At 43.0% G+C, this 20991-nt stretch overlaps 1 protein-coding gene across 1 annotated transcript in view; it reads right to left on the bottom strand.

The window, feature by feature from the left end:
• FREM2 (FRAS1 related extracellular matrix 2) overlaps positions 1-18996 on the bottom strand; it is a 119075-nt gene extending 100079 nt beyond the window's left edge. Inside the window, exons 1-2 of the mRNA XM_053936480.1 lie at positions 13848-18996; positions 10149-10238 (exon numbers count right to left, since the gene is read on the bottom strand). Coding sequence (XP_053792455.1) covers positions 10149-10238; positions 13848-18996 — 5239 coding nt within the window. The remainder of the gene's footprint in view (positions 1-10148; positions 10239-13847) is intronic.
• Positions 18997-20991: the final 1995 nt, after the last annotated feature.

The raw sequence follows: 20991 nt of genomic DNA, 5'->3' as shown, positions 1-20991 counted from the left end.
CCTCCTTTTCTCTAGTGTAAAAACCCCCAGCTGCCTCAGATGCTCCTCACAGGACTTGTGCTCCAGACGCTTCACCAGCTCCATTGCCCTTCTGTGGACATTCCAGCACCTCAATGTCCTTCTTTGTAGGAGGGGCCCAAAACCGAACACAGGATTCGCGGCGTGGCCTCTCCAGTGCTGACTACAAGGGGACAATCACTGCCCTGATCCTGCTAGCCATCCTGTTACCAATACAGGCCAGGATGCCATTGGCCTTCTTGGCCACCTGGCTCATGTCCAGCTGTTGTTGACCAGCACCCCCAAGTCCTTTGCCCCCAGCCTGTAGCACTGCATGGGATTATTTTGACACAAGAATGGAAGCCAGTACTTTGTCTTGTTGAACTTCTTCCAGTTGGCCTTGGCCCATTGATCCAGTGTGTCCAGATCCCTCCCGCACTCAAGAAGATCAGTACTCTCACCCAACTTGGTGTCATCAGCAAACTTACTGAGGGTGAACTTGCTCCCTCATGCTTTGTCATTATATTTCTCCTCACATCCAATTCAGGATAGAGATTTTCCTTACTCCTTTTTTTCCTCACTAATGTATTAATATCAACTTTTTTTATTGTTTTTCATATCAGTAGCTAGATTAGCTCTGTTTGGGATTTGGCTCTTCTAATTTTCTGCCTGCATAATTTCATGTTATCCTTGTACTCCTCCTGAGTTGCCCGCCCCTTCTTCCAAAGGTGATAAGCTCTTTTGTTCCCCAAGTTCCAGACAAAGCTCTCTGTTCAGGCAAGTTGGTCTTCTTCCCTACTTCTGGCACATGGGGACAGCCTAATTCTGCACTTTTAAGATTTCCTTCTTGACGAACGTATGGCTTTCTTGGCTCCCTCTGCCTTTCCGGACTGTCTCCCAAGAGACTCCATCAACCAGGCTCCTAAACAGGCCAAGGTCTGCCCTTTAGAAATCCAAGGTGGCAGTTCTGCTGATCCTCTTCCTTTAAACCCATTAATTTTGTGATAGGTGTGCCCAAAACAGCCTCCAACCTCCACATCTCCCACCAGTCCTTCCCTGCTCACAAACAGCTGGTCCAGCTGGACCCCTGGTTGACTCACTGACCAGCTGTGTCAGGCAGTTGTCTTCCATACATTCCAGGAACCTCCTTAGACTGCCTCCTCCTTGCTGTTCTGGACCTACAGCAGACATGCTACAAGCTGAAGTCCCCCCGGAGAACAAAAGCTAGTGAATGTGAGACTTCTCACAGCTGCTTATAGAAAATTTCATCTGCCTTTTCATCCTGGCTGGGTGCTCTATAACAGACTCTCACCAGGAGATCACCTTGCTGGCCTTTCCTTGATTCCTACTCCTAAACATTCTACTTTACTGCCTCCATCATTAAGCTCTAGCCAACCAAAACACCCTTAACTTACTTCCATGCCAATTATAAAGAACAAGTAATATAATTTTAGGGAAAATTTGAATAGTATCCAAGCAAAATTTGGGCTTATGAAACAAAAATAATTCTTCATTTTTCCAGAAAAAAAAACACAGAGGTTGATGAGGCAAGAATTGCCCTTATAATATCTAGCAAAGCAAACAGAAACTTGCACCAGTGAGAATGTTGCAAATTAAGATGCACAAATTGCAAAACTTTGATGACAAAATATGCCATCATTATATTTTCTCCATTTTAAATTTGAGTCTTAGCATATTTCCATAGATTAATACTCACTAACTTTTGCTGTAGGAATACTTTTTTTCATGTATCTGTTGTTTGTTTCAGAGATGCTTATCACTCTTTGAATAAATATCAAACTAATTTTTAAAGAAATCCAGAAACTTCCTGCATACATTTTTTTACTACTCAAATGGACCTGTATGGCAACTCTAGAGGACTCTACACAATTAACTGGCCAGTGAAGTGATAAAAGCTAAACTTATCTTGAGGGCTGTTTAGAATCCCTTGATTAAAACAAGTTGGGAAATTAAATAAGCTGTTAGCAGGATTTCTTGACAGCAGTCAGTGTCCTTTCTCTAGAGCTCTTCAGAATATCCAAATCAAAAATATTTCCAACTGACTACCAAGATAATTTCACAAGCTTATTATAGTTCACTTTAGGAATTAGCGTCTTTCTGCAGGTTCTCATGTCACTGGCAATCAGTGTTACTGCTGAGAGTTCTCAATTCTTCTACTTAAGCCTAGTGTGTCTCCTTAATCCCTTTAATTCTTGCATTTTGACCTAATTTTACTGCTCATTGTCATGCTTTTTTTGCTGCTATCTGGGCCTTACTCTTTATCACAAGAATATAAAAGCTAAATTGTGGATTATTTTTAAGTAAAAAGCCTGTTAAGTATTTATAGGGCTACCTTATACCTTCCTTGTCTCTCATCTGACCAGGTCAAATGAAATCAATGGCACTATTCAGCTCAGGAAAATAAGTGTGATTGAGCTTCAAGTGCTAAACTGGTAAACTTTGTTGCACCTGTATCTGCTCGTTCAAAGTGTGATTTTCACTAAGCAAGTGATCTCAGTTGGAAGCTAGAAAAATACTGTCAACAGGTATTGGTGATTGAGACATTTCCTTTCTATTCAACCAGCCCAACAGTCCAGGTGGGAAAAAAGACCATTGGAAGAAAAGACCATTGGCCCTGACTCAAGGAGAACTGGAATGGAACCACTGTCTGCCTGCTCGAAGCCCTGATCTAAACCACCAGCCTAAGGGCTATTCTGGAAGGCACTGATCCTAACTGGCCTGTTTAAGCCATTTTATTCTGTGGAACTGTGGAACATAGCAGGTATCACCAGCAAAGGAGAAATATAGGAGGGAAAGGAAAAGAGGAACGAACACCAAAAAAAAAAAAAAAAAAAAAAAAAAAAAGAGGCAGAATTTATTGGCCTCATAGTAACAATATAGTAACAATACTTAGTTGAAAGTGGAACATCCAAGTGCAGGCAATATTCCAGAGAGTAATTAAGAACTCAGATACTTGGGCAGCAAACAGAAAATCAATACAAAATAGGCCAGAATGTAAGCAAAGGCACATTAATGGAAGTATGGGTTAAAAAGGCTCTCAGATGAGGGAAGGAACTGCATCCGAGACTTCCATGTTTGGACAAAGTGCCCTACATTCTGTATAAAAGACAATTAAAACTACAACTGACTCTGCTTTGCTAATACAAGGCAATATCTAAATCCACCCCTTCAATTACACTGCTTTGCACTTTTAAGAAAATTATTAAAAATCCAGGATGGGGAGCAAAGGGAAAGCTTTGTTTTTGGATAAAATCACCACTTGAACTTAAATAATCAAAACCAAACAAAAATTCTCTTGCCAAATCACCTTAATTTGTCTCAAAAAACCATCTTGGTTTTTGACTAGACAAAGCAGGTCTTTTCTATGTTCATATTTGGAGGATAAGGTGATATTCAAGTTAGAAATGAAAAATTCAGTAATTTCTATGATTCAGTCTAAAATGCCAGGACAAGAAGACCAATATAATAACTAGTACAGAAGACAATGAAAATCTTTCTACTGAGATTAGTAAGACCTGTATCAGGCTTTCTATATGCCCCATATAAGCATCTTTCACTCCTGTATATTTTCACAGGTACTTAATTTTACTGACACCTTGCAATCACATTCACAATATTGTCCCCATGAACTCATTTTTTATTTACAGTAAAGTTTATTTTGATTGGGTTTTTTTATATAAGCTGTAGTGTCTAACTATTTAAATCCCCTGGTAACACAGTAAGAAGTGTGACATGTGGAAAATTGTTTAGGCACCACCCTATATTAAACCCTGTATATTAAAACAGCAGCAATAAGCCTGGCAATGGACCAGAATCCAATACAGTACTTGGCAAATGATGGCAAACAAACCACCAACATGTGATGCCCTCATTTTTAAGCTGAAGATAAATGTAGTTGATGTGTCTTGCCAAGACTGGTGTGCCCAAATGCCATAAGTGAGGTCAAGCAAGGATGCTGCAAATAATTCCCAATCATATTTTACCAGTTTGCTACTTTAAGAACTATCAGATATTCAGTCCAAAAGGTCTGATATGACATTATTATTATAACTCACCCAGGAAAACAGATCAGCATTTTGGCTTTGAAAAACAGCACTGACAAATGTTATAGTTTAATAATTAAAGTCAAGGGTGAAATATTATTCCCTCACTAATTAATAAAGCATACCAGAATGGTGAAGTTCCTAAAAAAAATAGTAATTGTGTAGCAAAACAAAGGATGACAGATGCAATAATTGTATTTCACAAACTTAATAGAGAGTTTTCTCTTGGCAGTGGAACATGATTCTTTAATTCTTGCACAAACATATTTGGGAAAAGTTTATGAAATTTTCTCATAAATTTGGCTTAAAGGCTAATTTCAGGGAATTGTTTTTGAGATTCTTGCTTCAGTAGGGATTTAGCCAAATGTTAATACAGCAAAATGCAGTACTGTGTTAAGGAATTAAGGGATCTGTAACACAAAGTTTAAGTAAGATTTAGCTAATGATGTAAATCACCAGTTTTAGTGAGCCTTGGCTTTGCGATGCTTTGGCTTTAAGTTAGAAAAGCTGCCCAAAGAGCCTGAAATAAAACAATTCTTGTTTCCCTAGTGATCCTTACATTCCTAAACCAGCTATGAGAATCTGGCATTACTTCTCCTTTGAAACCATTCTACCCTTGAGGCAAGGTGTTGCAAGATATCATAGGAGTCCTAAAGAAGCAGTTTGGATGACTCAAGCACTGAGCAGTGAATAAAGTTAGGTCAGGGACAGGCAGATTATGGTTCAAATTAAAGCTGAATAGGAAATGAGTTTTCCTCTCACACGATCTGGGGTTTTTTTAAGAATACTCCAGACCCAAAAGGCCCACACCAGGGTTATCTTGTTTTGTTACTCAAAACAGGAAAATGTAACAGAACTGACTAGTGCCACACTAGTAATATTTTGCATTATTACTAGTATTACTACTAATATTTGCAATATTACTAGTAATATTTTGCATTATTATTAGTGTGGCACTAGCCTCTTGCAACAAAAAATACTAAGGCTCAACACAGAAATTTCTTCCATGGGTGCTGCAATCCTGGTTGACAGTTTCCCAAGCTTCAGAAGACAGACAAGGGAGGAGGGATAACAAATACAGCAAACTACTGCGATGAGAGCACTAGTCAAGTAACAAGCAGACCAAGAACAAGGTCTTCTTTTAAAAATATCTGGGATCAGACCACTATTTAAAAAAGATGAACATTCCTTCACTGACTTTACATGACCTGATCTTCAACATTTCAGAGTTATCTACAAAACCTGACCAGAATAAAGAATTTTTCTTATGTGAATCAAAAAAAGAATACAATAGCTGCTCTCTAACAGGCAGTCCACATGCTGCCACAGAAGTGCTGCTACCCCGGACACCCACTGCTGAGCAGGGGAATGTGTTTCATCTTGATACTGCCTCTGGAGGTATGGAGGTTGTGCTGGGGGTTGAGTTTACTGCCAGTTTTGGGGTATGTTTGTTTTACACTACACTATCAGCAGAATCTGGTGAAAAAATTGCCTTAAACCAGTTCAACCAGTTTCAGATTATTTGAATCAGTACCTTTCATGAGAAAATATCTTCTACAGAACAGATAGCTGGGTATTAAATCCATAGTCAATTATTACGACTTACTGCAGTGACAATAATGACTCTCAGACGAGCAAAGAATAAAGAGAAGGTAAACAACAGAGTTCAGTTGTAACTGCATTTTCCGTGCCCAGTTCACATAAGGAGTAAAAATGCCTTCAATAACTCCTAAGGGATGTAGCGCAAAATTGTGGTGTGCAGTTTTCTGGAACAAGCACCAGAGCTCAACGCACTGGAGTTAATTTCTGTGTCAACTTTTATTCCTTACAGATTAGTGCCATTTTGCACAGCTGAAGCACCAACTCTGTGCAGTGCCATACACACATAATTTTCTCAAGCTTCCAGGAATATGAATTTGCTGCAGAAACTGCAGCTTCTCCTTAAAATCATCAGATATAAGTTAGTCTGTATTTTTTTCACCTATTAAAAGGCTGAAGCATTTTCAACTGGATTTTTTTTTTCAGTCTAGTGAGTCTTTCAATAGTGTTGAAACTCACATACTAGAAATACATGCAGAAGTTCAACTATCAGTCTAGATTTGCATTTTACTTCCCCATGAGAAATAAAAATCCTGTTTTCCCTGTGTTCTGGTAGCATTCATTCCTTTATTAATTACTGAATTAAGAATTTTATAATGTAAATATCAGTATTCATCACTGCCACATGCTTTCACTTGCTAAGAAGGGCTTTTTCTCCACCTTCTTAATGGAATGTAGAGGCCACTCTTGAGGAATGTGATTCAACTGAGACTATTTTGCAACCTTTGTGAAAAAGAAAATGCCACACTTCTTTCAAAGTTTTGCAGAAATGGACTCATAACACTTTTTCAGTATCAAAAGATCTCCACATGATTATTTTAAGATTAGAATTCAAAACAAAATGGGAAGTAAATTCTTAATACAAACCTCAGTAGTTTCTTTCAAAATGTCACACAGCTAACTCAGCAGCATATGATACACTACAGAGTTTTCTTATTCTAAGTACAACAGAAATGCATGGGCTCACCCACTTTATAGCAGATCATTTTGAGGCTAAATCCCTACATAGGAAGCATAAAAATGTTTTTTACCTTTAATAAACATTAGTGTTGATAAATAGGTGAATTGTGTCCAGTTTATTTTACTTTTTAATTACTCTTATTTAAAATGCCATTTAAAGCCAGAAAATCTCTACAGCCATACATCTGTAGGTAACTGATGCTGACAATAAGACTCCTTCAGAGCTTTAAACCTGAACCAGTTCTTCCTGGTGAAACCTCTAATTTTGGTTTGAATACAGCAGGCCTATGTTCTTGCTTGTTAATTATAGTCCTAAGGGCTTTCTTTCCTTTTAAATGGATTTCCTTTCTCTTCATATTGAGCCCATTTATTTTCTCTTTAGTTATCATGGCAAAGTTTATTATGAGCTAGCCATAATCACCAAGCTACTCTTCATTTGTCTGTACTTCAGTTTTCTCCACTGGCCAATAAGCAAACAACCTTGTTCCAGTACCATATTTCATGCTTTCAGATTGCAGGTCATGCTTTGGTATGCAGCATGGCACTCACCTTACTTCCACTGCGAGAAGCAGAGCAGGCAAGGGGACAAGAGCTGGCAGAGGGTTGACTTGGCTCTTTCCCTTCACCTACCCACCCAGTCTGCTGTTGCCCTAACTTGCTTACCATAAATACTACTGCATGTGAGAAGATAAACAAAATTCCAAATCCACAACAAATATCACTCCGGAGCAGTTTGATGACTCCTTGTACTTGGTCTCCAGGCAATTGCACGAAATAACAGCCTCGGGCCCCAGTCAGACTATTGTCATTTAAGAGGGTGACAAAAGAGCTTCTGCATTTGTTTTCATAGGTCACGGCAGATCAGCATGGCAGATCAGCCACCAAAAGACAGACCTAGAGGAAGCCATGCTCTTCTCCTATTTGCAGTTCAGAGACTATAAACAAATATCACAGGACATGAGAAAAGTATTTTACAGGCAACACTACAGGTCTGGGTAACACTACACTAATTCGTGTCACATGAAAAGAGCAGGAAGTGCTGTTGTATGTTCCCCCTGCTGAGGCATGAAAGCCTAGAATATATAAAATACTTGGGTTGCAAGATGTGAATTATTTTAGGGTTTATAAGTTATTTGAAATTACATTAGCTGAATTATACGTACATTCATTCGTTGAATCATGTTTTGAAATACTTCTTGATTTGAACCAGATCACTCAGGGACTATCGCACAATTCAGTTTAAGTGAAGTCCCATTTATTTAACTTATAGCATTAGGCACTTCAGGGTAGCACAAACCTGTTACTACTGCAAAAATCTTGATACAGGAGATGGAAGTCTGAAGTGTGGCTTTCTACAGGGGATGTTGATCACCTGTGCTCCATCCTTCACTCAGCTCTTGTGTGGAGTCTCTTAATATGATTTGGCTTAAAATCAAAAAAAAATCCTAAACAATAGCCCTGGTACAACTGAAAGTCTGCCAAAATACATCTGAGTTGCAAAACACTGGCTTTGAAGTCTTTCTGAGGAGGGTAGAAATAGAAGTAGATTAAATTGCTGGATTTTTCATCCATTAGAGATTCTAAAGACATTGCAAATAAATTTGAGATATTTCAGACAGACAACTATTAATGTTTTGATCACGACTTCATCAATTTTAAATGTCTTTACCGTCTTCAAAATCAGAAATACTCTGAAATGCAACACAGCTCATTTTTCTGTCAACAAATAGCCTCAGCACAGCAAAAACCATCTTATCATCTAGCTAAGCAGTGTCTATGACAGTAATGTCATAACTTCCAAAGCTCTAAAAAAATCAGCAAGCACCTTGTTATCATAATTCTTTGTATTCTGAAAAATAGCATGCTGTTACAATTGACAGGCTGGTACAACTCTGCCAAATAGAAGCAGATGTGACAGGTAAGCTTTCCAATAAAAAAAAAAATTCATATATTAGGTGCAATTCACTTTGACTACTTATTTGCCACTATGAAGTGTTAAATAGCACAGAGACAAGTCCCACAAATGTTGGTCTCTCGAGGGGCAACTCAGTTTGAAGAACTGATGTTAAACAGCTCACTGAGAGCAAACTTTCAGTAGCTTTAATTACTCCCATCACACAAAATCTTGAAACAATATCAAGACTGAATATTTGTTCATCTACTAAAAGAATAACTCAAAAATAATGAACAATGTCACCTTGTGGTGACACCTGTTATAAAAAAGTATTACTATGAAAAAACAGCATCCCGCATTCCATTTTACGTACCTTTAAGCTTCTCTAACCTACATCTCAGTGAAAAAAAAACATTTATGGAAAATAAGTCGAGTGTTGCAAACTCTTATGTCACTACCTGGTCTTTAATGTCACAAAGATTAGCAAAGAAATTTCCAAAAGTCTTGAAAGGTAGTGTTTCCTCTGTGCTTGTCCAGCACAACAAACAGTAAAACATGTTTTAATATCCCACTCCAGCAATGGTAGACAGTGACAAAACTGTCCAGTCTGTGACAGACAGGACAAATCCCTGTTCACTGATCATAATACCCTTAATTGGCTATGCTCCTTGTGAAGCAGTAACACAAGCTGTGTACATGAGCTGACAGTCAGCTAACTTGAAGCATTCTTTCTAAGAAGTTTATTATTAAAACAGCTAATAAAATTCATTGCCAGTTACTCATAGAGCTATGTATCCCATATTTAAAAAGGCATTAAAGTAACATAATCTAGCCACCTGTTACCACACAGAGGAATATCTACATTTATGAATATCCACATTATGTCAGACTTTGGATGGGGGGAAAAAAGCCTGTTGATGTATTTTACTTACTGTTTAAACTGTTTTTTGTGCTTTTAAAACAAAACAAAACAAAAAAAAAACAACATAGTTCTCCCTCAAATGAGTACATGTCAGTATTCTCAATTTTTTAAAGATAATTTTCTTTTGCATCCCCCACAATCACAGAAAATAGTATTAGCCAGGAGAATTCACACCAGTTGCCCGACAAAGATCTTTGACAAGCCATTGAGGATTCTGTTATGTTAAGTACATAGAATAAAAACTTGAACTCTACACAACAGGTACATGTTTTGACATGAGTAATGTTTTGATATGAATAATCTTAGAACTGGAACCTTTAAAAAGATGGACAACAACAACCATAAATGAAAAGTTTCTCAAGATAAAGACTTAGGAGAATTTATGTGTGAAGAGCCTGGATAGGAAATACAAAGGTAAAACTAAAGAAAGTAGTATCTGAGTATAGAAGGTATCTGAGTAGACTTACAGAATTTCACTTTCTTGATAGAGTAGGTCGAGTTTTTTTCATTAGGTGCAATCACCATTTTATGGACACCTCTCTTCATAATCATCAGAAATAGTTCAAAATATAGGAAAGCCTTAAAATCAATCACATTCCAGGAGATAACACAGACTTCTCTCAATTAAATTCGACATTCTTCAACTCCCAAAGCATACTTAAATTCTTTGTCTTTAAATTACAAGAAAAACTGAGATTTTAGGGGTACTCACCACTGTCTTCAACCAAAAAATGAAAAATGTCACTGGTGGCATTGTCACTCCCTCGTAAAACATAGCATATCTTCATATCATCAATATCAGCTGGAAAGAGGAAAAACAGACTTTATTTTAAATTATGAAGATAGGAAACCTCTTTTAGAAAAACTTGACATGTATTAAATAGTTTAGCTTCAACAAGAGAGAAGTCAAGGTCCCACAGTGGAGCTCAGGAATTTCAGTATTAACAATGTTGAAGTTTTACAGATATCATTCATTCTCTCTCCCTTTACTTCCTCCTCCCCAGGGCTCTTTTTCTTTTAAGCTGTATTTACAAAAATAACTGAAATAAAATTTAAAAACGCGGGCTTGACAGTCAGAACTACTTCAGATTTTTAGTGGTTCATTTTCCTAAACAGAGGTGTATCTCCATGAGGATATTGATATGGATTCTGTCATTCCTCAACTTGCAAAGTACTGCAGAGGGCAGTTACAGTGATTAACTGTTTTAAGAATTGAAATAGATGCAATTAAAGTAAACAGAAATTACTTCAGTAAGGAAAGAAAAACTGATGTAGAATTTTGAACCAGCAGTTACCATAAAGTATGTAAAAGATAAACAAATATTTGTTAATATTTTTTTTTCTGGTTTCCTTGAGTAGTGATGAGAAACATGTATATACATAAAAACTAATTTTTGTCACTTTCTTTGAAGGACTGCTGTTGGTAAAACCCCAAGTCTGATACTTTTTTCAAGAAAAAGTGTTAGAAATTAATCACATTAAAGTGGAGCTCAAGTATGACCCAAGTTCTCCTCTGAATGTTAGGGTGGATGCATGAGTAAAAAAAACTCAAAAGCATTTTTGTTAGAGCTTCACAAAATCTTCAGTTCCAAAAGTAACCAGACATCTTTCAGCGCAAACAAGTTAAGAGCATTATCAGCAAATATATGTAACTGAAGAATCTCTTCCATAAATGTTTGAAAGTTAAAGATCAAAAATTCATGGGGCCGTAAAGAGGATGCAAACAAATACTTCTTCTTGCCAGTGGAGCACATAAATCTTTCATCTGGCAAACACACAAGTACTCAGCTCTGCTCACGTGGGTAGCTTTATCAAAATCTCTGGTTCCAGCATACACAAAGATAAGCACTTGAACTGGTGTTGGCAGGACCAGGATCATCTCATAAGAAGAAAAGGCCACTTGCCATCCAAAGATCTTAATTTTGTCAAAATAATTGCAAAGAATAACCTGTTTTCTGTTCCTTAACAACCTGTTTGGAGTCACTTGGGCAAGTCTGTGCTTTCTTTCCATAGATGATTAGGTTGTGCTAGCTATATCAAAATTTGCCTAGTTTTAAGCACAATTCATAAACATGTAACTACAGTGCCTGATAAAATTAATTGTATGCTGGAATTCTCCAACATAATTTTGAAATATATCAAGCATAATTTCCTATTTCGAAAATTATAATTATACCCACTAGCAGAAAGCTATGTTCTAAACAATTGCTCTGCCCTCTCTTTCAGTGACAGGAATCTGAAAAACCAGACTGTTTCTCCTGCTTGCACACAATGAATCTTGTTACCCTACTCAAAGTGTTCAGGCTGCCTGTTCATATAACCACAGGAACAAATCCAAGAAATGGGAGTTTGAGTATGGACTTCACAAACTAGCAAGCAGCTTTCAAAATTTTTGCATGATGTCCTGAAGAGCTTCATTTGACTTCAAAGTTGTCCCAGTTTTGAGTAAAGATAGGATCAAATGACCTCGAGAAGTCCCTTCCAACATAAACTGGAAGACTCTAATGAAGTTTTACAGGCCCCTAAGAATGCACGTGTTGATGAAATTGGAACTATTCAGCATTTTGAAAGAGTGACACATGAGAGGATAAGAGGCCTAAAGAGAGGGGAAGATCAAAACATAAAAAGAAAGCATGCAACAACAGGTCCAATAGGCAATGCAGAGGCTTCACAAAGTCCTTGGCAAAATCTGTGCTTACACTGGGATCATAATGAATATGACAAAAGAGGGTCTTGTTTATTTCTGCCCTGAACATTAGACAATTACTTGTCTCAGTGTAGCTTAAGCATGACCATCTCAAAGGCCAATATTATTGAAGAAATGTGTCTTTTTTAAAAACACCCTTCAATCCAACACAAAATAAGAGTGCTTGTGCTAGTACTGTGTGTGAAACTGTGAAGTTACACCACTTCCTGGGGATCCTCACTAGCTTTAAAACCAACCTTTCCTAAGGGCTGCATGCTTCTTACTCAGCTTGGGCAGCCCCAGCATATTAAGACAGCCTTCATGCTGTGTGGCTGGACAGCCAATTCAAGTAGTAACTTCATTTTGGTCATCAGACAAATGCATGCCCAGCCACATGGCACAAGAGGGAATGGCACCTCTCCCAAATACTCCACATCCTCAAAAAAAAAAAAAAAATAAAAGGAACACCTGTTCAATTGTTCACTAATTACACATTCTTCAATGTAGGAGAAAACCCACTAAAATAAGTGATAATCTGTTTATTTGCTCACTACCTTTCTCTTTTGTTTCTCACTTATTCTGACAACACTCTCAATATTACTTGCAGCTCAGTACTGAAACCTTACATTTAAGGAACTGTGATGGTCCCCAAAGCCTGGACAGTTTGGTGTCTTCTTATCCTCTTTTTTTGCACTAGTACTGCAAAACTTAAGACACTTCAGTCATTGCAAAGTTCATCAAGCTATTTGAAAAATTTGGTACATCTGACAAGAACGTTGCTACAGCCAAGACTGTAACAGGGATATGTACCATTATGGGCTCTGTGAAATGAAACACAGCCAACTGCAAGTGTTCACCTCAAGCCTTTCCACCTACACAGCCCAGCCTAGCCATTTAACTCTGAGTATCCATGCTGTTGGTGCTGTTTGCTCATTCCACAGCTGCAGAAGGCTGCAAAAAAACCTAATTTCATTGTTAGTTAACTAGCCATTAAGTCATTGTAGAGTAAAATGGAAAATTCTCCAGAGAATAGCTAATGCTCTCATATCAATTAAGGTTACTTCACAGCCTCAGGTTGAAGGTTTATTTCAGAATATATGACATGTGTGGTTTTTCCCCTATTTATAACACCGAATGTTTTGGTTCCATGTAAAAAGTGTAAGTACCTCTAACATAATTTTAAAATGTTTACATTACCTTTTAATTTACCACAAACACTTTGTGGTAAAGATTTGTGTAATTAAGGCAACAAATGTACTCATAATATATTATTTCCCACTGGTGGGGAAAGGATTTTGCTTTTACAGTTAGGTGTGCTCAGACTGTACAGCAACTGATATCCTAGCCATTAGTTATTAATAGCTTGGCCACTCCCATAGCATTTTCTAAATAAAACTGGTTAAAGAAAGCACTGTCTCTTAAGATGTACACCTCAATTCTGTTATCCAGCTTTTATCACTATGACTGACAGAAAGTGCAAATCACAGTTATTTGGACTAAGATCTCCAAAGAAATGAAGCTCCTTTAATCAGTGTTTACCCAGCAGACCACATTTCCTGTTTAAAACTGTCACAGATGTAATAAAATTAAACAGATGTAAAAAATTATGAAGCCGTTATAAATAAGCTCATTGTTGCAAAGTTTCTCCCATCAATTACTATAGAGTTTAGCACGAAAAATAATGATTCCAGTGATCTAAAGAAAGCACATGAAGCATTGTAGTACCTTGGGTGAACTGGCTGATGCTATGGTTGCCTTTCCCCAGGTGAATCAGGAAGCCATGGCGTGGACCCTCTGTGATTCTGATCTTAAGAGTAACATGTAAACTGTCCCTGTCTTCCACTTTCAGCACTTTGTTGGTAATCAGAAACCCGATGTGACCTGTGGCCAGAATACGGAGAGTCTGAGCACCCTTATTTATTACAACTTGAGGTACACTGTTGTCCACAGCCATAATTCGAATCTTCATAGTCTGAGGTTTCCTTGTTTCAAACACAGTGTTGGGGAAAACATAGAAATCAGTATGAGTGCCATCTGTAACAGTGAAAGAGAAACTGTCCTCAACTGATTCCGAGCCATCATGTTTGTAGCTAATTAGATTTTCATTCAGATCTTGTTTAGTGAAGGTGGTGACTGGTTTGGAGTTATTGAACATGATCTGGCCATGAACTGGAATTTGAGTGATGATAAATTTTAGCAGTGCATCAGGTGTATCTCTGTCTTCTGCAGTCAGTTCAAATGGGGTTATCAGTTTGTATTCATTTTCACTCACAACCAGGTTATGGATTGTGACAACAGGCTTCTTATTGTCCACATCACTGATAGAAATTCTGAAAGTACGAAACACAGGGTTATAGCCATCCGTCACCTCAAATTCAAAGCTGTCCATTTTCACCTCATCTTCTGAAGTATGAATGTAATAGATTTTATTGCCTGCTAACAAGAGTTGAGTGAAAGTGGAGATGGGTACCCCAGGCTGATCTGTGCATTCAAGATGACCACGAACAGGTGGTCTGGTAATGGTGAAAACTAAGTTCTCATCTGGACTATTCAGGTCACTGGTACTAAGCAAATCAGTAGTAAGGGTCACCTTTCCCCCTTCTTTCAGAGAAACTCCTTTGCTGATGACATCTGGGAAGACAATATCAATGCTGCCTATTGTCACATAAAAGTAGCGGTCAATGAGAGGATTTATCCCATCTGTCACATCAAACTTGATGAGATCACGAACTCCTTGTTGGCCAAAATGCACATATCGAATCAAATTTCTATCCACTTCATCTTGGGTGAAGTTCATTCCCCGGGTGATATTTTCAATTTCACCTGAAGGTTTTATTCTCTGTAAGAGACCTTGTCCTGGCCCATAAGTTATAATGTATGTCAAGGTTTTGTCTTCAGAATCAAGATCAGTAGCCTTCAATATTCTGTTATTAAAAGTTCTAGTTTCCCCTATTTCAATCTCCAAACCATCATTGATGGCCATTCTGGGTGTCTCATCATCTACAGGAATAACCATGATGGGTACCATTTTCCTAACAGTGTGTTTACCATCGGAGAGCTGCACCTCAAAACTGTCCACCCTGGTCTCGGAGTCATCATGTTCGTAGAGAATGTTGGAGCTCTCTGTTATCTGATCCAAGGTGAAGCTCTCCACTAGGACAGTTCCATTGACCAGCTGGTTCACAATGTGGCCGTGCCTGGGAAGCCTGGTGATTGTGAACGTTAACTCATCAGCAGGGACATCCGCATCAACTGCATTGAGGATAGGGGTATCAATCACCAGGCTCATGCCTTCCATCACAACAAACTCTCGGAGGAAGATTTCAGGCTCTTCATCATTGATCGGCACAATAACAATGGGGAAGAAGTGCCTCTGGGAAAAGTTAATGCCATCAGAACAGCGCAAAGCAAATCTGTCTTCAACAGGCTCTACACCCTTATGTATACTCTGGACATAAAAAATGTGCCCTTGACGGAGGTCCTTCAAGGTAAAAGCACTTATAGCTACACCTGCCCTGGATTTTTCAGATCCTGGGGCAGGAGAGATGTTCTCTACATACCCAGATGTGGGCTGAACAACAATTGTGCATAGTATATCATCACTAGGAGTATCCACATCTTCAGCTCTGAGGTGAGCAAGAGTAATGATCCGTTTGTCACCTTCCATCACCGTGAACTGCTCCCCCACAAAAATTTCTGGAGCTTGACTATCAACAGGAAGAATGGTCACCAAGACTGAAACTCCTTGAACAATATTGCCCCTGACACGCCACTTCTCAGAGAGGTCAGACAAGGTAAGGTTGAAAGCATCCTCTTTGGGCAGAAGGCCTATTTCGCCGCCGGTATGAGCATATACCACAGCACCATCCAGCAGATCTCTCTGGGAAAATCTCTCTGCAGGAGCCCCTTGAACCAGGATGCTCCCATGCTGAGGAGGATCCTCTACAATGAAGGTCAACATAAAGTCATCTGTATCCTCATCCGTGCCCTGAATGACATTAGCAGTGATTTCAGCAGCACCATTCTCCAGCACATCTAGGTATGAACCAAGAGTGCCCGGGGGCAATCGTAGCGTAGGAACCTCATCATCAACTGGGTGCACACTCATTTTCAGTGTGATAGGCACAAAATGAACCCCATCACTCACATCAAGCCTGCAGGTATCACTGTTGGTCTCAGCTCCATTGTGCACATACACCACCCTCCCTTGTCTGATATCCTCCAGGCCAAAGATACCGCCTGGAACCAGACTGTACCCAGAGAGCTGCAACTGGCCATACTGAGGAGCCTGGGTCAGGATAAATCTGAGACGGGCAAGTTCAGTGTCCGTGTCACTGGCATCCAGCTCAGTTGGACTAAGGACATGGCTGCCTCCCTCAGGCAAAGTGAAGCCAGTATTAGTGATTTCGGGAGGCTGGTTATCCACAGGCTGTAGGTAGATGGTGAAAGTCCCTTTGGCCACATTGCCAGCCGCATCTTGCACTTGATACTGGAACTGAATCAAATGAGGAGCCACCCCCAGCTCTTCCTGTGGGGGGCGGTACGAGATCTTGTGATGGTTGATCTGGGCTTGGGTGAAATGCGTAACTTCCACAGAGTGATCCTCAGTCAGAACCAGGGATCCAAGGCGCCCTCCATATGCGTCAGGAGGGTGGTTGGAGTCAGTGTCAGTGGGAGGCTGGATTACTGTGTAGCGAAGTTCACGGTCTCCTGAGTCCTGGTCTGTGTAACACAAGTGCTTCCTCCGCAGGGGGGTCACCTGCTGCTCTGCAACTATTAAATGCAGGCTGCTGCTACTATGGAGCTCGGGGGCTAATCTGTCTACAGGATGTACCCTGATCACAAAAGTCTGTGGTCCAGAGCGGTTGGGTGGGTCGTTGTCATCCTGGACTCTAAAGATGAACTGGTCCAACACAACCCCAGGGCCAGGGCTGTGAGCCCCAAAGTGGTGGTAAAAGAGACGCCCTTCCACAATGTCCTGTTGCAGCCACTCTCTCACTGGCTTTTCATAGATGAGGGAGCTCCCTGCTACACCTGGCACCTTCCTCCAAGAAAAGCCTTCCTCTTCTTCCTCCTCTTCCCAGCCAGGAGGTGGCTGTGCCTGACGGAGCAGGAGCTGCCCAGCCGTGGGGCCAGACTCCACTGTGAAGAGCAGGACGGCATCCTGCGAGTCAATGTCAGTGGCACTAAGAGCACGGGTGGTGATGGGCACTGTTTCACCCTCAGCCATGGCAAGCCCTGTATTAGCATTAAGTAGGGGTGGCTGGTCATCAGTGGGCACCAGGGTAATGGGGAAAAGGAACTCAACGCGGTGGCGAGAGCCACCATCTTCCAGCCGCAGGACAAGGTTGTCACTGAGCGGAGACTCGCTGCCATCGTGCTGGTAAATGACTCGACCTGCTGCCAGCTCAGCCACTGTAAAGTGTTTACGAGGGGTAGCAGGTCCTGGGGTGTCCTCCAGGAGAGTGAGGTGGCCATGCCTCAGCCCTGCTACCACACTCACCCGTACCTGCTCAAGGTCATCCTCATCACTGACCACCAGGTTGGGGCTGGGACCAGGGCCCGAGAGGGGCCTTGACTGCCCCTCATAGAGCACGAGACCGGTGTTGCGGGTCACCACGGGTGCCAGGGTGTTCATGGGCTTCACCACAATCACGAAGGCAAAGGGCTCTGAGGCAGCACCCTCTGGGTCCAACACTTCCAGTTCAAGCTCAAAGAGCCTTTCCCGATCAGAGTCCTCAATGGGTGGCTGATAGGCAATGCGCAGCTCCCGCACATCCCGCTGGCTGAAAGAGGTGACAGGCAAGCTCCGGTCGTCTGTGCTGACCATGTGGCCTTGGCCAGGACCAAAGGGAGAGGTGATGTTGAAGAGCAGTAGATCGGGAGGTGACTCTGCATCCTCAGCTGACAGCATGTCAGGCGTGAGGGCGGTGAGCACAAACTGGTCCACCTCCATCATTAGCATAGCCAAGAAGCTGGGTTTGGGGGCCACGTTCTCACTCCCGGCGCGGATCCGCACCAGCACCTGGAAGTACTCGCGCTTCAGCAGTGCCCCGCCGCCCGCCGCCTCCCGCAGCTCGGCCACCAGCGGCACCAAGTCGCGGTTCGGGGAGCCGCCGGCGGCCGTGTGCCGGTAGCGCAGCCCCAGGCGCAGGAACTCCTCGCAGTCCCACATCAAGGACGGTATCGGGCCGCCCCCCGCCGCTTCCCCGCCCCCGCCCGTCGCCGCCGGCGGGTAGTTGAGGATCTCTCCGTAGCGGGGCAGCCCGGCCAGCAGCGGCAGCAGCCCCACTCGGCAGCGCTGCCGGCCCGGCTCGAAGGCGAACTCCAGGCTGCGGGCGTCCAGCGGGTTGCTGGTGCCCCGCAGGCGCTCCACGGTGAGGGGCAGGTTGCGGGTGACGATCTCCAGCTGGGTGAAGAGCACCTCCACCTCCAGCACCAGGGGCAGCACCAGGGCGCGGCTCGGCGAGTCGTAGCGCAGCTGCAGGCGGACGCGGTCCCGGGCAGGGCTGCGGCCGCCCAGGTGTGAGTACTGCACCTCGCGGGCTCCGAAGTCGCAGGGGAAGCGCCGGGGGCTCAGGCGGCCCGGGCGCTGCCACAGCGGGTCCTCGTCCAGCACGGTGAGGTGGCAGCGGTCACCCGGCTGCACCTGCAGCACCAGGTCCCGCGCGGGGTCCAGCCAGGCGGAGCGGCCCAGGGGCACCCGCAGCCCGCGGTTCGCCACCACCACGGGGTCCGCCTCCGGCGACCACGGCGAGGAGACCGCATTGCTGCTGCCTGGAGGGGGCTCCGCCGCCCCAGCCCAGGCGCAGCCGGCCAGCAGCAGCAGCAAGCCGGCCTGCAGCCACCGCGGCCCGCCGGGGAGAGGCTGCATCGTCCTTGCCAGCGGAGCGAAGCGTCGGGAATCTCCGGCAGCGGCCGAATCGCGGCCCCGGTTCTGCCGCCGGCGCGGCGCCGCTCACTCCGCGCACACGCTGCGCTCTGAACGCGCCGCGCTCCGCTCCGGAGGGGAGCCCCGCGGCCCGGCAAGCCCCGCCCCGCGCCTCCGAGCAGCCAATGGGCACCTGCAGGGGGAGAAGCCGCCTTGCGCGATTGGACAGAGCTGCGTGCCAATCATGCAAGTTACGAGAGGGGCAGGACTCCCCCTCCCTCCTTCCCTCCTTTCCGCGGCCGCCCAACAGGTTGCGGAGGAGAAGGCGCCGGGCGAGCGGCGGCATGAGCCCCGGCATGAGCCCCGGCGGTGCGGGAGCGGGGAGGTGGCGGGCACGGATTGCTCTGCTGGTGCCAGCGTGGGAGCGCACCTCTGCCAATCCCGGCAGCGGTGGGAGCGCACCGCCGCCTCCTGCGCTGCGCTTTCCCGCTCCCTCCTGCCCCCCCCCCGGGGCAGAGCTAAAGCTGGGCTGTTCCCGGCTCGCCGCCGGGCAGTGTTCGGGGCTTCCCTTCCCATCGGGGTGCCGGGTGAGCGCGGGGCGGCGGCGGTGCCGCCCGGGTTCCAGCGGCGGCAGGAGCGGGGCTGCCCGAGAGCCGGGTCCGGATGGCGGGGAACGGGGGGGCGACAAAAGTGCCCCAAGGAGAACGGGACGGGTCACACGAGGGCAAGCGGCCCGGGCCGGCGGCGGAGCTGCCTGCCCGCACCGCGGTTCCGTGCGCCACGAAGAATATTGGATAAGTACCTCGGGCGCAAAGCGCATCAGCTGGCACCGGTTGGTGCCCAGTGTCACTCCTCGGAGGCGGCGAGTCACAGCAGCGGGTGAATGAAAGCCTCACCGTACCTCTGCCACCTTCTGCCTTAAGTTAAAAGCACATTCATGAGATCCCGAACTTGGAGTTCTTTCCCATTAAAATTCCCGATAGCAGGCTCTGAGTTTCGATTCAGCGTGTCTCAGAGTTGCTAACATTCTTTGTTTTTTATGAAATGTGATCCACACGCTGGTTTGAGAAAGGTTTCCAACAAAGTGAAAAATATGACAAAGAGACAGATTCAAAGACAGCACAAGGCTGTCTCGGCATTTGTGTAATTTTTTTATTCCTTCTTCTAAAATGATCTCTTCAGTATCCTTCAGTGGTGGAGCAACATTATGGCACGCGGTCTTGCTTTCTGTATGGCAAAACTCGAGTTTGGAATTTGAATTTTGCAGAGTGGGCTCAGTTACATTCACATTTAAGTATTCTTTCTAATAAATCAGCTTGGTTTGGGGTGAGGGGGACATCAGTAGACATCCACATTCAGTTCTACAGCACTGGATTATTGTAATTTGTGACATATTTTTATATTCAATTCCTGACATACCTATGGAATACTGCTGAAAGCTATTTTATGAAATAAACCAATGCAATAGACTTATGGACTTGGATGCTGCTGCAGGGAGTAGTAGTTCTAGTAATTAGATATCTACCAAGTTAAGCAATATTAATACCATTTGCCTTCCCCGATGAGACATTCACCCTGGACTTCAGCAATGAATGTCTTATTTGTAAGATTCAAAGCAAAATATTTCAATTGAGTCCCAGGCATCAATGACCAAGACATTCCAAATATTAATTTTTTTTTTCAGATATTTTGCTGCCTCTGAAAAAAGAGAAATAAAAAAAAAATAGTAAAGGGATGAAGTTGCCCCATGTCTCACACAGAAATTTCTTATTTTCCATGGATATAGGCTCTGGTTCTTTGACCTTTATCTCCATCACCAAGTAGTAAATCTCCATGTACAAACAGAAGTCCACTTTATTTTTAAGAGTTGCTGTCTCATCAAACAAGTCAGTGAGCTCTTGTGCCACAGTCCAAGTACAAAGTGCAAGACTTGGTTTATTTCTTCTTTTCACAGGACAACATAAACAAAAATTCCAGATTATAGAATTGATGAGAATT

Source organism: Vidua chalybeata, chromosome 2 (assembly GCF_026979565.1).
Source record: "Vidua chalybeata isolate OUT-0048 chromosome 2, bVidCha1 merged haplotype, whole genome shotgun sequence".
Lineage (NCBI taxonomy): Eukaryota > Metazoa > Chordata > Aves > Passeriformes > Viduidae > Vidua > Vidua chalybeata.
Note: the sequence above shows the minus strand (reverse complement) of the source record. Positions and strands in the feature narration are given on the sequence as shown.